At 40.3% G+C, this 14,606-nt stretch overlaps 1 protein-coding gene across 4 annotated transcripts in view; it reads left to right on the forward strand.

Annotated features, from left to right (window-relative positions):
• The window catches only part of HEG1 (heart development protein with EGF like domains 1), a 202,783-nt gene that overhangs the window by 56,903 nt on the left and 131,274 nt on the right, over positions 1–14,606 (forward strand). For all 4 annotated transcript variants that reach the window (XR_011967954.1, XM_072613751.1, XM_072613750.1 and 1 more), the window contains exons 7-9: positions 2,318–3,664; positions 10,829–10,945; positions 11,793–11,912. Coding sequence is in view for 3 of the 4 variants with exons in the window: in XM_072613751.1 (XP_072469852.1) it covers positions 2,318–3,664; positions 10,829–10,945; positions 11,793–11,912 (1,584 nt within the window). In the remaining variant the exon portion in view is untranslated. The remainder of the gene's footprint in view (positions 1–2,317; positions 3,665–10,828; positions 10,946–11,792; positions 11,913–14,606) is intronic.

Below are 14,606 nucleotides of genomic sequence, written 5' to 3' on the forward strand. Positions count from 1 at the left end.
TTCAGAATGTAATCTTATAAGTTTTGTGTGAATAACCTCTTAGGGTATGCCCTACCTAAGGAATATGTAATAGTGATGTCAAGAATTTATGCCAAGACAAAAATAATTTTTAACCATTATCTTTCATATATGTTCTTTTTACCCATGAGTGATCAGCATCTATTTCCTCTCCACTTGTCAGGTCATAAGGTCAGAGGTTTAGAGATGGAAAAGGTCTTAGAGGCTATTGAGTCTAAACCTTTCATTTTATAGATTAGGAAACTGAGGCACAGAGTAGTCAGATGACTTGTCCAGGGTCACACAGCCAAGTAAGTATTTGAATTGGGACTTGAAATCTGGTCTTTCTGGCCCCAAGTCCAGTGCCTTCTAAGCCAACTGCAAAACTCCTGAGTGTAATTGAGAAATATTTAACACAGTAGAACACAGAAAATGTTAATATGTGGTTTTTCTAAGTCTATATATGGCCTGTAGGGATCCTTAAGGATGGTTTAGTAGTCCTTGTTTCTATTTGAGTCTGACACCATTACTTTAAATGAAGCCACCCTTTAATGACATCTGCCAAGACTCCTAACAATCTTTTTTTCTTTTTTAAAATTTATGTATTTTTACTTTTCAACATTCACTTTTATAAGATTTTGAGTTCTAAAACTTCCCCCTCCCTTCCCTTCACCCCAAGACAACATGCAATCTGATATAGGCTATACATGTACAATCATGTTAAACGTATTTCCACATTAGTCATATTGTGAAAAAAGAATCAGAACAAAAGGGAAAAATCAAAAGAAAGAAAAGAAAATAGTATGTTTCAATTTGTGTTCAGACTCCACAGTTCTGTCTCTGGATGTGGAGAATGTTTTTCATTATGAGTCTTTTGGAATTGTAAGAATCCTACAATCTTAGGAGAGACTAGCTCACTTGCTCAAGGATTGTTTCCTAGGAATGGTTTTATTGGTTGAGAAATGAAACCACAGAATGCCTAGGGGAAGTAGGGAAAGTACTGCCTTTTCTATCTGAGCGTGGCAGCAGTGTGTGTGCTTGAGGTTGAAGTTTCTAGCCATTCATGTACCCTTGACCAAAAAGGAGAGGCTCCTTAGGAGAAGAATTTGACCCTGGCCACTTCTTTGTAAGTACCTGGCTCTGATTCACTGTCATCACCTTTTCTTCTGCTGCTACCACGGTTTAGGAAAGAAGTTAGAGTTGAAAGCCTGAGGAGGGAATCAAGGTGGCTAGAGCAGGAGGAAGCTAGGTGGCCAGTGGACAGAGCACCAGCCCTAAATCTGGTCTCAGACACCTGACGCTTATTAGCTGTGTGACCCTAGGCAAGTCACTTAACCCTGATTGTCTCACAAAAGAAAAATAAATAAAATAAAATAAAAAGATGGCTAGAGTAGGCCCTGCCCTACCCTTCTTCCCAAATGTTTCTGGTTCAGAGGGTTTTGTCATTCATTAGTAATCAATTGGCTAAAAAAAATGTTGAGCCCCAATTGACTATTAATCATTTATCAAATACATGTTTTTTCTGGTTTACATATCATTTATTTCATAGAATCATAGATTTAGAGCTGGAAGAGACCTTAAAATACTAGAAACTCCCTTTTTCCCCTCCTTCTCTTCCTCCTTCTTTCTTTCCCCAGATTAGAACTGAAATAGCCACTCACAAACCCAATTCCACTGCTGATTGACATGGAACCTTTGACTTACTCCTTTTCTGAACTGGACCAACTTGTCCCTCCTTTGGCTGCCTGTTGGCCCTAGTGCTCTTGGGGGCTCAACACATGGGTACAGGGCCATGTCCCAGAGCAGTCTGCTTCTGTCATATTGGAGATAAGAACTCCCAAACTCAAGCCATCCCCCAACCTTAGTAGCAGGGATTACAAGCATGTGTCACCAAACCCAGCACCAGCCCTTTCTTTTAACAGATGAGGAGAGTGAGGCACAGAGAGGTTAAATAATTTGCCCAGAATCACCCAACTAGTATCTGAGGAAGTCTATCCCAAGTCTTTCCTGACTCTAAGTCCTTTGGAGAGGGGGGAGAGGTTCACTTTTTTTTTAATCCCACTTTCATTTCCAAATATATTCTTCCCCTTCTGCCCCGCAGTGAACAATCCGTTATGAGAGTGAGTTGTAAAAAACACATCCACACAAAACCAAATACGACAGTATATGCAGTATTCTGTATGTATATCCTGCCCCCATCTCTGTATAGAAGAGAGAGAGGTAAATCTTCTAAACTTGGGTGATGATATTTTTTCAAAATCAGATTCATGGAAGGTTATGACTTGTTTGGTTGACCTAATTTCAATTCTTACCGTTTTAGCTACTGGAATTAACCATGGACCAATGGGTAGCACACATATAGGAAAAAGGACATCTAACTACCATACAGACAGCACATATATTTCATCAGCTTTCACCAAAGTAAAAGATAGGACATTATTATCTATTGCAAATAACAGCACATCTTCAGATACCATTAAAACCTCGACCACCTACAATGGAACCTCCAGCTCCTTGTCTTTGGAATCTTCTTCTTCTGCTGCTTTTCCCAAAGGAAACATCTCATTGAGTGAAGGGAAATTTGTCCTTCCTTCCACTGAACCCTTGATTGTGAGTTCTGATTTACCAACATACACATCTACAGCCAGTGTTCCCCCCAACACATTGCTACTTCAAGCCTCTGAATCTGTGTCCACTGATGACTCTTCTTCATCTTCATCATTGTCGCCTTTGCCATCTCCCTCAGGGTCACAGCTAAGTCAATCATTTTCCTCAACCCCATGGCCAACACTGGCTTCTTCTCCACTCTTGCTTTCCATGGGTGAATCCTTCAAGTCCACATCTTCCTCGCTGCCACCTTTATCAACCCACTCGGTAGAATCCACCCCATCCCCAATAATATTACAACAGTCATCTGTCCTGCCCTTGCCTTCTACCTCAGTCCTCCCCAGTGATGATCCTCAGGCACGAGAGTCTTCTGTAACTTCAAGTGATACACTGACAGATTTATTCACTACTATGGTTCGCAGTAGCCCATCAGCAGATCAGAAGAATCCAAGTGTCCCCTACCAGGAGAAAACCAGTGTGGGGTCAAAGTTACAACATCCAATTCTTCCACCAACAGAATCAACAGAAGTGCTAAAAATTGATGCTACAACCAAGGATCCTTTACCTCCAGTCCCAACAGAGTCCTTCAGAGAGCCAACTTTCCCAGCCACCAGCACCAGTTCAGTCCAGCCATCACCAGTTATGACAACAACTCACGCAACCACTCAGCCTTCAACAATTTCAACTGATCCTCCACCTCCAATAATTGTTCTTACAACTGTGAAAGCAACAACTGAGAAAACTATTCTGCCCATTGAACCCAAGACTACGACGTCTCAGAGAACCACCAAAGGTCCTGTCACCACTGATGTTAGCAGAGTTGAGACAGAGGCCACCACCAAATCAATACCTACCACTTCCATATTTACACCTGTGCATGAACTGAGCTCAAGAGGAGGAAATCCTGAAGAGGGAACTCCCACTACCCGTTTTCCCATGGTAACATCTCTTTCCCCCAAAACTACAGAGGCTTCTACTCCTATACTGTTGACTCTTAAACCAACCACTGTGGTCCCACTGAGCAGCATGAGACCAACGATGACATCACCCTCAACAACAGGTAAAATTCATTCTCAGGTGTTAGTAACTAGCAAGTGCACATTCTATGCTAGGTCCTAGGTACATGGGAAAAGAAGAGTTGATGGTCTCTGGCACATGGAAAATGAAAAGACTTGATGGTATCTAAAGTCTCTGACAGCTCTATATTTATGAGCCTATCTGCATTTTTCTTTACCTCTGGCCTACATAATTCTAGGGCTATATAAAGCTGTCTTTTTGGAAGGAGTCACTGAATTGCTAATTCATTTAATGTTGGGGGATTGATTGGGTGGTGGGCTTTTTATAAAGGATTTTTGGGGAATGCTTATTGAGAATCATCTGTCTTGAAAAATAAAATGTAGCAAAAAGTTATGAAAATAATTTTTTGCACATATATAGAAGAATTCAGCATTAGAATTGGAGGTCAAGAAAAAGTCATCTTATTTCTTTTCTCAGGACATCATCTCTTTCCTTCAAACTACAAAAGGTTCTTCTGCCAGTCATTGGCTCTTATCAAGTTCCTAATTAAATTATTCTTTCCCCTCAATAATTAAATTATATAGCCCCAGAATTTACAAGCCAGAAGGAGGAGATGAGGACTGATAAGTTCATCGATTTAGAACTGTCAAGGACCTTAGAGACCAAATGAGTCCAACTTCCTTTTTTATACAGTTCTTTTGTTTTCCATGTTATAATTCATCAATATACAAAATCATGTAATAAGGCAGAGAGGGGTTTAAATTTGCATCAGTGGAGAGGATAGTAATGGTTCCTTGAAGTATGTTGTAGTGATTAAAATGACCTCCTGTTCATAGGACCATAGGGGTTGTAGACTTAGAACTGAAAGAACCTCAGAGGTCATCTGATCCAATCTCCTCATTTTACATTTGAGGAAACTGAGGCCCAGAGAGATTAAGAAGCCAAAGTCACACAACCAATAAGTGCAAACCCAGGATTTGAACACAGGTCTTCTGACTTCAAAATCTAATGCTGTTTCCATTGAAGCATTTTAAAATTTTATTTTGTAGTATTTTTAATCTACCCTAGTCTTTTTTCTTTAGAAGGCATAATTATTTTTGCTTTAAAATTATTTTCATAATTTAAATCAATATATTTTATTTTGCTACAACAGATAATTCTCAATATGCTACCACTTGCCCATCTTTTTTAATTTTTAATTTTAATTTATTTATTATTTATTTGTTTTCAGTGTTCTATAGTCACTTCCATATAACTTAGATTTTTTCCCCTTCCTCCCCCTCCTTCCCTGCTACCTCCTCCCTCTCTTCCTGAGACAGCATACAATTTTATATAGGTTCTACACATATATTCCTATTAAATACATTTTCATCTTTGTCATGTTGCATAGAAGAATTAAAATGAATTGGAGAAATCATAAAACAAACCAAAACGTAATACAAAAGAATAATCTGCCACATTCTGCGATCGAATTCCATAATTCTTTCTCTGGTTGTGGAAGGCATTTTGCTTTAGACCATTGGGAATTTTTTAAGACCTTGCATTGCAATGAAGTACTAAGCTTACCAGAAAAAAATCCTCGCACACTGTGGTTTTTACTGTGTACAAAGTTCTCCTGGTTCTGCTCCTTTCACTCAGCATCAGTTCATATAAGTCTTTCCAGCCTCTTTGAAGTCTTCCTGTTCATCATTTCTTATAGCACAACAGTATTCCGTTACATTCATATACCACAATTTATTCAGCCATTCCTCAATTGATGGGCATCCCCTTTATTTCTGGTTTTTGGCCACCACAAAGAGAGCTGCTATAAACATTTTTGTACATGTGGGACCCTTTCCCATTTTTATAATCTCTTGGAGATACAGTCCTAGAAGTGGTGTTGCTGGGTCAAAGGGTATGCACATTTTTGTAGCCCTTTGGACATAGTTCCAAATTGCTCTCCAGAATGGTTGGATCAGCTCATAGCTCCACCAACAATGAATTAGTGTTCCAACTCTCTCACATCTCCAACATTTATCATCATCCTGTTTTGTCATGTTAGCCAATCTGATAGGTGCAATGCCCCATCTTTTTTTTTTTTTTTAAATCAATGATATCCATAAATATACGCCTAGCTGTGGAATCTCTGGGTTAAAATGGACATTTTAGATATTTTATTTGCACAATTCCAAATTGCTTTCCATAATGGTTGTAATAATCCACAGCTCCACCAACAATGCATTAGTACATGATCTGCTAAAATAAAACAAGCCAAAAAAAACCCCCAATCCTTTCTAAAGTGGTCACCACCAAATTGATCCCATCACTAATTGAATAATTAATTATTAGCAGAAAGGAAAAATTAGTCCTTTCCCTTTTATAATATGCTGCTAATACTGACTAATGTAATTGACCCGAGTTTTGTTTGTCCTGTATCATTCTTACTAGTGGCAGTTGTTTGTATTCAAAGTGAGAACTGGGATTTATCAAGAGACAATAACTTCACTGCATCCTTTAGTAGCTACGTTGGCAACATACTCTTTAATCATTTAACTCTTTGTATAAGCTATATCCTATATCCCTGTTTCCTTTCCATCCTCCTGCCTTCCAGCTTCCATGATCCAATCCATGTGACTGTTGTGACCTATAAGAACAATTTCATTAACCTATTCTGATCATCAAAAATTACCTTATCTGTGCTGTAACCCCTTTTTCCTAGAGTGAGAATTATACAGAGCAGAGGCAAAAGAAGCAGATAGATGGGTTCCTAGATTTAGAGAGGGGACTTTAGAGATCATCAAGTCCAACTCCCTATTTTACAGATGAGGAAACTAAGGCACAGAGGAGGTTAAGTGACATGCTCAGTGTCACATACCAAAATGGGATTCGAACCCAGATCTTCCTGACTCCAAGTCCAGAGCCCTGTTTACCATTTTGTGTGGCTTCTCTGATAGGAGTTTTTATTTTGTAGGTTACTCATATTAACTAATATTGTTAATATTTATTATTAATTATTACTAATATTATTAATAGGGGCAGTTAGGTGGTATAGTGGGTTAATGACTGGGTCTGAATTCAAGAAGACTTATCTTCCTGACTGCAAATCTGTTCTCAGATCCTTCCTAGTTGTATGACCCTGGGCACATCACTTAACCCTGTTTGCCTCTGTTTCTTCATCTGTAAAGTAAGCTGGAGAAGGAAATGGCAAACCACTTCAGTGTCTTTGCCAAGAAAATCTCAAAAGGAGTCATGAAGAGTTGGACATGACTGAAATGACTGAAAGCAGCAATATTATTAATTATTAGTTTTTTTGGTCATGTCCTACTCTTTGTGACCCCTTTTGAGATTTTCGTGGCAAAGATACTGAAGTGGTTTGCCATTTCCTTCTCCAGCTCACTTTAAAGATGAGGAAACTGAAGCCAGCAGGGTTAAGTGAGTTGCCCAGGGACACACAGCTACAAAGTGTAGGCTGGATATGAACTTAGGAAGATGAGATTTCTGATTCCAGGTCGTGTGTCCGACCTACTGCTCTACCTAAGAGGAGGCAGTTTTATTCATTTTGAGGATCCATGTCTTTTACCATGTTGCTGCTCCCTCACTCCAGCAATGTGGCTCCCACACTGCTGTTTGTGCCCTAGGCAATGGATTCATTCCTGTGATGACTAACCCTCTGAGGGTGAAACTCTCTGAACTCACCCAGAGCCTGCTGTGGAATCCTCATCTGTGAAATGAGGTTTTTGAACTCCATGATCTCTGAGGTCCCTTCTAGTCCTAAATCCTATGATTCTGGTCTTCCAACTTCCAAAGTCAGCTCTCTACCCACCTTCCTCTGTCTATCCCATGGGATACTTACAGGGAACTTACCCTCTCTTGGGCTGGCCCTGCAGTTAGAAACAGGATAAAGTGAATCAGATTATTTTTATTGAGAAAAGGGGTAGGGCAAGAGATATATTTTGGCACTATGTCTGAGATATACCTTGACTTGGTTGACCAAATCGTCCTCAGTAAAAGACACATGTTCAAAGTAAATGACTAAAATGGCATTTAAGATACTTTTGGGTAAGTAGGAAGGAGGGAGGTTGAAAGAGCTACCCTTTGCAATGACTAAATTAAGAAGTTTAAATGCCCTTTTTATGCCGGAGCTGACCCAGCAACTGATGACGCTTGAAGCCTGACTTGCCCTACGGGGGCTTGCAGCTGCTGCCACACCCTACTAATCATGGGCATTTTCAGCAAAGAGCAGGATGTGCCTTTCCGCTCTGTGGTCTTCCCCCTAAGTGATTTTCTATTCTTCAGTGAAATAAAAATCTAAAAGATTTAGAGACCTATGCTTTAGGACCAATAGAATTCACTTTCCCAGAGTCATTAGCAGCTAGCATGTATATAATGCTTTAAGATTTGCAAATATTATCTCATTTTATCCTCATAATAATCCTGGAAGATAGGTGCCATGATTACCCCCATTTTACAGATGAGGAAACTGAAGCACAGAGCAGTTAAGTGACTTACCCAGGGTCACACAGCTAGTCAGTGTCTGAAGCTGGGTTTGAACTAAGGTTATGCTGATTCTAGGTCTAGCATTCTAACCACTGTGCCACCTAGCTGCCCCAAAGTCAAAGGCATTTATATTGCAACAAAAGTGGAATTCATAAGCCTAGCCCAAGACCGATAGGTCATAAATTTAGAGCCATAAAAATCTTTAGAGACCTCTTATTCATCTCCTTCATTAGATTAGAAAACTGAGGCCTGTTGCAGTAACTTGGTTTTCCCAAAGATCACAGGGGAAGTAAAATTGACAAAGTTAGAATTTGAACCCCCATCCTTCCTGTTTTGCATCTGAAACTAATCAAGGTGAGCATTTCCATTCTCCTGATCATTTGCCGAACACCTTTTTCAAGCAAGCTCAGATCTGTGCCTGCAGAGAACAACAGACAGGGGATGCTGGGGACAAGTTACAGTCATGTACACATATATATTAAAGGCTCGTATGACGCATGGGTAACTGGAGAAAAATTTTTTACCTCTGATCATCCTGGTATTTACATAATGTCAATCATGAATGCAAGGGCATATAGGGAATTCTAGCTCATTTTCATAATGGTGTTCACAGAGTTGAGAAGTCACTAAGTTCTGGATACTTATTTGTGGGTAGAGGGTACTATAGTTATTGATAAGGGAAACTGCGAGAGAAATGACAGAAAAAAATGGATGACTGCAGATTATAATTCTCTCCCCTCTTCCAAATTTCCCTATTTCTGCTGAGGATGCCAACATCTTTCTGTATCCTATTTACTCAGGTTCAAAACTCCAGAGTCTTCCTCAGCACTTCCTTCTTCTTCCGCTGTCCCCATATCTCATTATTTTCAAAGTCTTTTTGATTCCACTTCCAAACCTTTTGCCTCCATCCTTTTCTCTTCCCTCACATGACTGCCACTCAAGTTCAGGTCTTCAGCAGCTGTACTATTTCACTTGCCTCTGGCCTGGTGTCTCTGCCTTGACCTCTCTTTTCTTCAGTCTGTAATCTAAATAGTTATGAAAATAATCTTCCTAAGACATGTCACTCCCCTTCTCAAAAGTCTTATGTAGCTGGCTGTTATTACTAGGATAAAATACAAACTCCTCAGCCTTATATTTAAGGCTCCCCACAATCAGGTTTCAACATGCCTTTCTAGTTTTATTTCACATTATTCTCTTTTATGTGCTCTAGACTCCAACCACATTGGACCATGACTCTTGTGTGAAATCAACATTTCATTTCCCACCTGTGGGCATTTGCTTTTCTTTTTCCAATTTTTAATAAAGTTTATTTCAACATAATTATGCTTAGAGAAATACACTCATATAGGTCAGTATAATGCAATTTAGTTTGACTTTACACTACAATTTGGACCAAAGACTTATACATGATTTAGGCTTAAAAAAAAAATCCAGAATTTGCAATCTGGTTTATTTTTCATCTGTTACAAATGTATAAAAAATCCTCAAGCGCTGCTACATCAAGCACTAAGAACCATGAGAAATTTACCTTTGGTTCACTTCAGAAAATAATACATTCATTGCATTGCAAAAACTTCAAACATGGTGCAACCAAACATTATAAAAATGTTTCAGTGCGTGTGGCATTGTCATGAATGTCCTCCCTCCATCCCCATCTCCCACCCCCAAAACTAGAGCGTATCTCTCATAATCCCTCACCTTCCCCCAAGGCTCAGCTTAGGTATTTCTTCCATCATGGAGTGCCCATCAAGGGCTGTCTCTTTTGTGTTCCCAATGATTGGCACATTGGAAGTATTGAATAAATATGTCTTGAATCTAATATACTTAACTGTATACATATTGTGTTCTCTTAGTTGAGCATAAACTCTCTGAGACTCAACATATTGCCTTATACAAAATAAACTCTTATTAAGTGTTTGTTGAATTAAGTACAATTATAATTCAGAAGAGTGGGTTCTCTCTGCGGTATATTTCAATTAATTTTTAAAAGAATGTTTTTCTTTTATTTTTTTCTCAATTACATGTAAAAATTCATTTTTAATAATTTTGAGTTCCAAATTCCCTCTCTCCCTCCCCCTTGAGAAAGTGAAATTTTTTGTATAAATTATTTATGTGCAGTTATGTAAACATATTTCCATATTAGCCATGTTGAAGAGAACACAGACCAAAAAGAAAAGAAAAAACCAAGAAAAATAAAGAAACTAAAAAATAGTATGTTTTGCTATGCATTCAGACTCCATCAGTTCTTTCTCTGGAGGTAGATATTTCTGGGTCAAAGTCCTTTGGGCATAGTTCCAAATTGCTTTCCAAAATGATTGGATCGGTCTCAACTCCATCAACAGTGCATTAGTGTCTCAATTTTTTTCTGTGATCTATTAAAAACTTTTTGTTTGTTTTTTTTTCATCATTTGACATATGTTATTAATCCACGCTGAACCTAGCAGGATGCTCTAGATATTACAAAGGCAACTCATTACCCTCAACCTGGATATAACTGTCATCACCAAACCTTAGTTGAGAGATCTTTAAGTGGATAGTAGGTGATATAGAAATGCTTATTCCCCCATCCCCACCATCCATAGAGGCCCCACCTCTAGCTTTGCCTGTTTAACGCTTGAGATCCCACTCCATCCTAACGTGCCCCTCTATGAGTAAGGGAACAGAGGTAGGTACTACTGCTTAGGAGAACTAAGTATTTCTATTAGCATCACACTAAAAAATTTGGTTTTAGCCAACAGATGTGCTGCAAACCCTTGTCTTCATGATGGGAAGTGCGTTGTGGATTCCACTGCTCATGGATATCGATGTGTCTGCACCCCTTCGTGGCAAGGCGATGACTGCAGTATGGGTAAGAGCTAGGGTGGGGTCCTCCCTCCCTCCCTCCTTCTTTTCCTCCCTCCTTCCTTCCTTCCCTCCTTCTCTCCTTCCCTTCTTCCTTCCTTCCTTCCTTCCTTCCTTCCTTCCTTCCTTCCTTCCTTCCTTCCTTCCTTCCTTCCTTCCTTCCTTCCTTCCTTTCTTCCTCTCTTTATGTCTCGAATCTCTCTTTTTCCCTCTCTCTTCTCTCTCTGTCCCTGCCTCTCTGACTCTGGCTCTTCATATCTTTCTGTGTCTGTCTGTCTGTCTGTTTTTCTTTCATACATCCCTTCCCTCCCTCCTCAACCCCTGACAGAATGTCAGGAGGCCAGGAAAACATGAATTAAAGTCCTCCCTGTGACACATACCAGCTGTGTGAGCCAGGACAGATCCCTTGATGTCTCAGTACCCCAGGCAATTCTCTAAGATTATTGTTGCCTAACAGTTGTTAATCTGTATGGGTAAAGGGAGTTTTCTTACTGGGAAGCTTTCTAGGAGAGGACCAATGAAGTCACAAGTCTGTGTGTGTGTGTGTGTGTGTGTGTGTGTGTGTGTGTGTGTGTGTGTGTGTGTGTGTGTAAGACTGTGTACATAATCACAGGCACACATATGCGCACACACACACGATTAGAAAGACAGCCATTGGAGAGTCTGGCTCAAATCCCAGTAGGTTTTTGTCAGTTGTTTGTGGAGAGTGGCAGGATTGAAGCTGTTGTTTAGATTTGCCTTTGAACCTTGTCCTTAGAACTGCCCACCCCAAGACTGTAAGTGGGCATCTTCCTTATGCTCCCATTCCACTCTCACCCTTCCGCTAATATGCTATTCCTGCCTTTTCTCTTCAGATGTGAACGAATGCCTATCGAACCCCTGCCCACCTCTGGCCATATGCAACAACACCCAGGGATCCTTTGTCTGCAGATGTCCTGTTGGGCACCAGCTAGAAAAAGGAATCTGTAATTTGGGTAAGAGAGTCAGCACCACTTGTTCATATCTTTGCCCTGGTTTATTCTCTGGGGTAACTAGGTGGTGGAGTGAGTAGAGCACTGGACTTTGGACACCCCAGGAAAACCCGAGTTCAAATCCTGTCTCAGACGCTTCCCAGCTGTGTGACTCTAAGCAAGTCCATTACCTTCTTGGTGCTCTTTAAGTCTACTCTTTTAAGATTAAATTTCAAAGAATGGACTAACCTGCATTGGTGCAAGGAATTTCTGGGCCTTCTAGTATACTATATTAATGAAACCATAGGTCCAATTCCTGTTGGTATTCCATATGGGAAAAACAAATTAACTTTTGAAATTAGAAAAAGAATCAGATACTCTTAAAACAAAATCGAACTTTTATAGTTATAAGCATTGGGGCAGCTGAGTGGTACAGTGGATACAATGCCAGGTCTAGAGTCAGGAAGACTTTTCTTCCTGAGTTCAAATCTGGCCTCAGATACACACTAGGTGTGTGACCCCCTGGGTAAGTCACTTAACCTTGTTTGCTTCAGTTTCCTCATCTATAAAATGAGCTGGAGAAGGAAATGGCAAACCCTTCAAGTATCTTTGCCAAAGAAACCCCAAATGGGGTCACAAAGAGTCAGACATGATTGAGAAATGGCTGAAATTCTGAAATAATTATAAAGATAGATGGGTAAAGAGATCTGTGGATAAGAGATAAAGTGTCACATTATCACAGAATATCAGTATCCGAGGGGACCTCATCAGCAATCCAGTCCAACCCACACCTGAAAAAAGAATTGTTACTAAAATATGAACAAGGGGACAGAGAGAGAGAGAGAGAGAGAGAGAGAGAGAGAGAGAGAGAGAGAGAGAGAGAGAGACAGAGACAGAGACAGAGACAGAGACAGAGACAGAGAAAGAGAGGGGGGAGAGAGGGAGAGAGAGAGTAAAAAAGACAGAGAAAGACACAGAGAGAGAGAAAAAGGGAGAGAGATACAGGAGAGAGAGAGAGAGAGAGACAAAGAGACAGAGAGAGACAGAGAGACAGAGAGAGACAGAGAGAGAGAGAGACAGAGAGAGAGAGAGACAGAGAGAGACAGAGAGAGAGAGACAGAGAGAGACAGAGAGAGACAGAGACAGAGACAGAGAGACAGAGAGAGGGAGAGAGAGAAAGATAGAGAGAAAGAGACAGAGAGAGAGACAGAGAGACAGAGGCGGGGGGAGGGAGAGAGAGAGAGAGAGAGAGAGAGAGAGAGAGAGAGAGAGAGAGAGAGAGAGAGAGAGAGAGAGAGAGAGAGAAAGACAGAGACAAAGAGAGAGACAGAGAGAGAGGGAGAGAGAGAAAGAGGGAGAACCTCTGCTTAAAGAGCTCCAGGGAAAGGGAACTCACTTTTTCCTTTATCTGCTTGTTCCACTCATGGATAACTGTTATTGTTAGAAAGTTTTCTTTTGCCTCAAGCCAAAATGTGCATCTTTGTCATTTCCACCCATTACTCCTGGTTTGGCTCTTTGGGACCAAACATCTAATCCCTTGTTCATATGATAGAAAAACTTTCAAATACATGGACATAGTTTTCATCCACACTGATGACTCTTTTCTCAGTGCTAAACATCCCCAATTCCTTCTGCCACTCCTTTTATGATATGAGCTAAAGGCCCTTCATTCACCATCCTGACTGAGCCTCTCTGAGGCTTCCAGAAGAAGGGCCACAGGGCCATATTGGTGTTATCTCTGAGGCCATCTTTGAAATCTGAGGCCCTACTAATTTCAGAGCCCTTCTCTGATTCAGCACCTGCTGTTTGAGAATACGTGTTTTTCTACAATTGGCCAGAAACAAGCATGTCCTTTGTGATCCCAAGGATGGGGATGGGGGCGGGGGAGGATAAATGCAGCTGATGACTGTTCTTGAGTTATGTATAATGGATGTACCACTAGAAACAATGGGATCTTAGGAGAGCTGTCCCATTACTTAAGCAATCATCTTCCCATTTTCAAGTCATTTACCTCCTTTGTTCTTAAACACAGCAGAGGAACATGCAAATTAGCTTGTGCCAAAGAGGGCTCATTTGGCTGAGATCGCTTTCAAAGAGCCCCCTGCTGCTTGGAAAGCTGGCTCCGCTGAGCTGTAGGACAACCAGAAAGATGAGGGATGTGTTAAAGAAGGATTAGGGGCTTCAGTTATTAAGTATAAGATATTTTCCCAGTCTAATTCCAGGACCCTTTGTTTTAGCTCAGCCCACATGTTTTCCATGAAAGAGCGGCAGTATAGGTTTCTGCCTCCTTCCTCCCCTCTCCCATTTTTTCTCATTTAGACAGAAATTTTTAGCATGAGCTAATATCAAATGTTATCGCACTGATTCTCTGTTACTATTTTATAAGTAAGAGGAAGCTAACCAAAATTGTATTTCATGAGGAGACTTGAGAACCATTCGATATATTGGCATTTCCCACCTGTTGTATATGTTCATCTTCCGTCCCTCCAAGAAATTATGGGATCATAGATTTTAGAGCCAGAAAGGACCTCAGGGGCCATCTAGGCCAAGCTCCTTCATTTTACTGAGAAGAATCAGGGATATTGACTTGTCCAGAATCAGTAATAAGGCTGGGTTTGAACCCAGAACTTCCTGACTCTAAATGCAATACTCTATCTACTAAAATGATATTCCCTTGCTCTAAACCCCCAAAATAGTATGTCTTTTATATGAGTTGTT

The sequence above is a fragment of the Notamacropus eugenii genome, chromosome 5 (assembly GCF_028372415.1).
Source record: "Notamacropus eugenii isolate mMacEug1 chromosome 5, mMacEug1.pri_v2, whole genome shotgun sequence".
NCBI lineage: Eukaryota > Metazoa > Chordata > Mammalia > Diprotodontia > Macropodidae > Notamacropus > Notamacropus eugenii.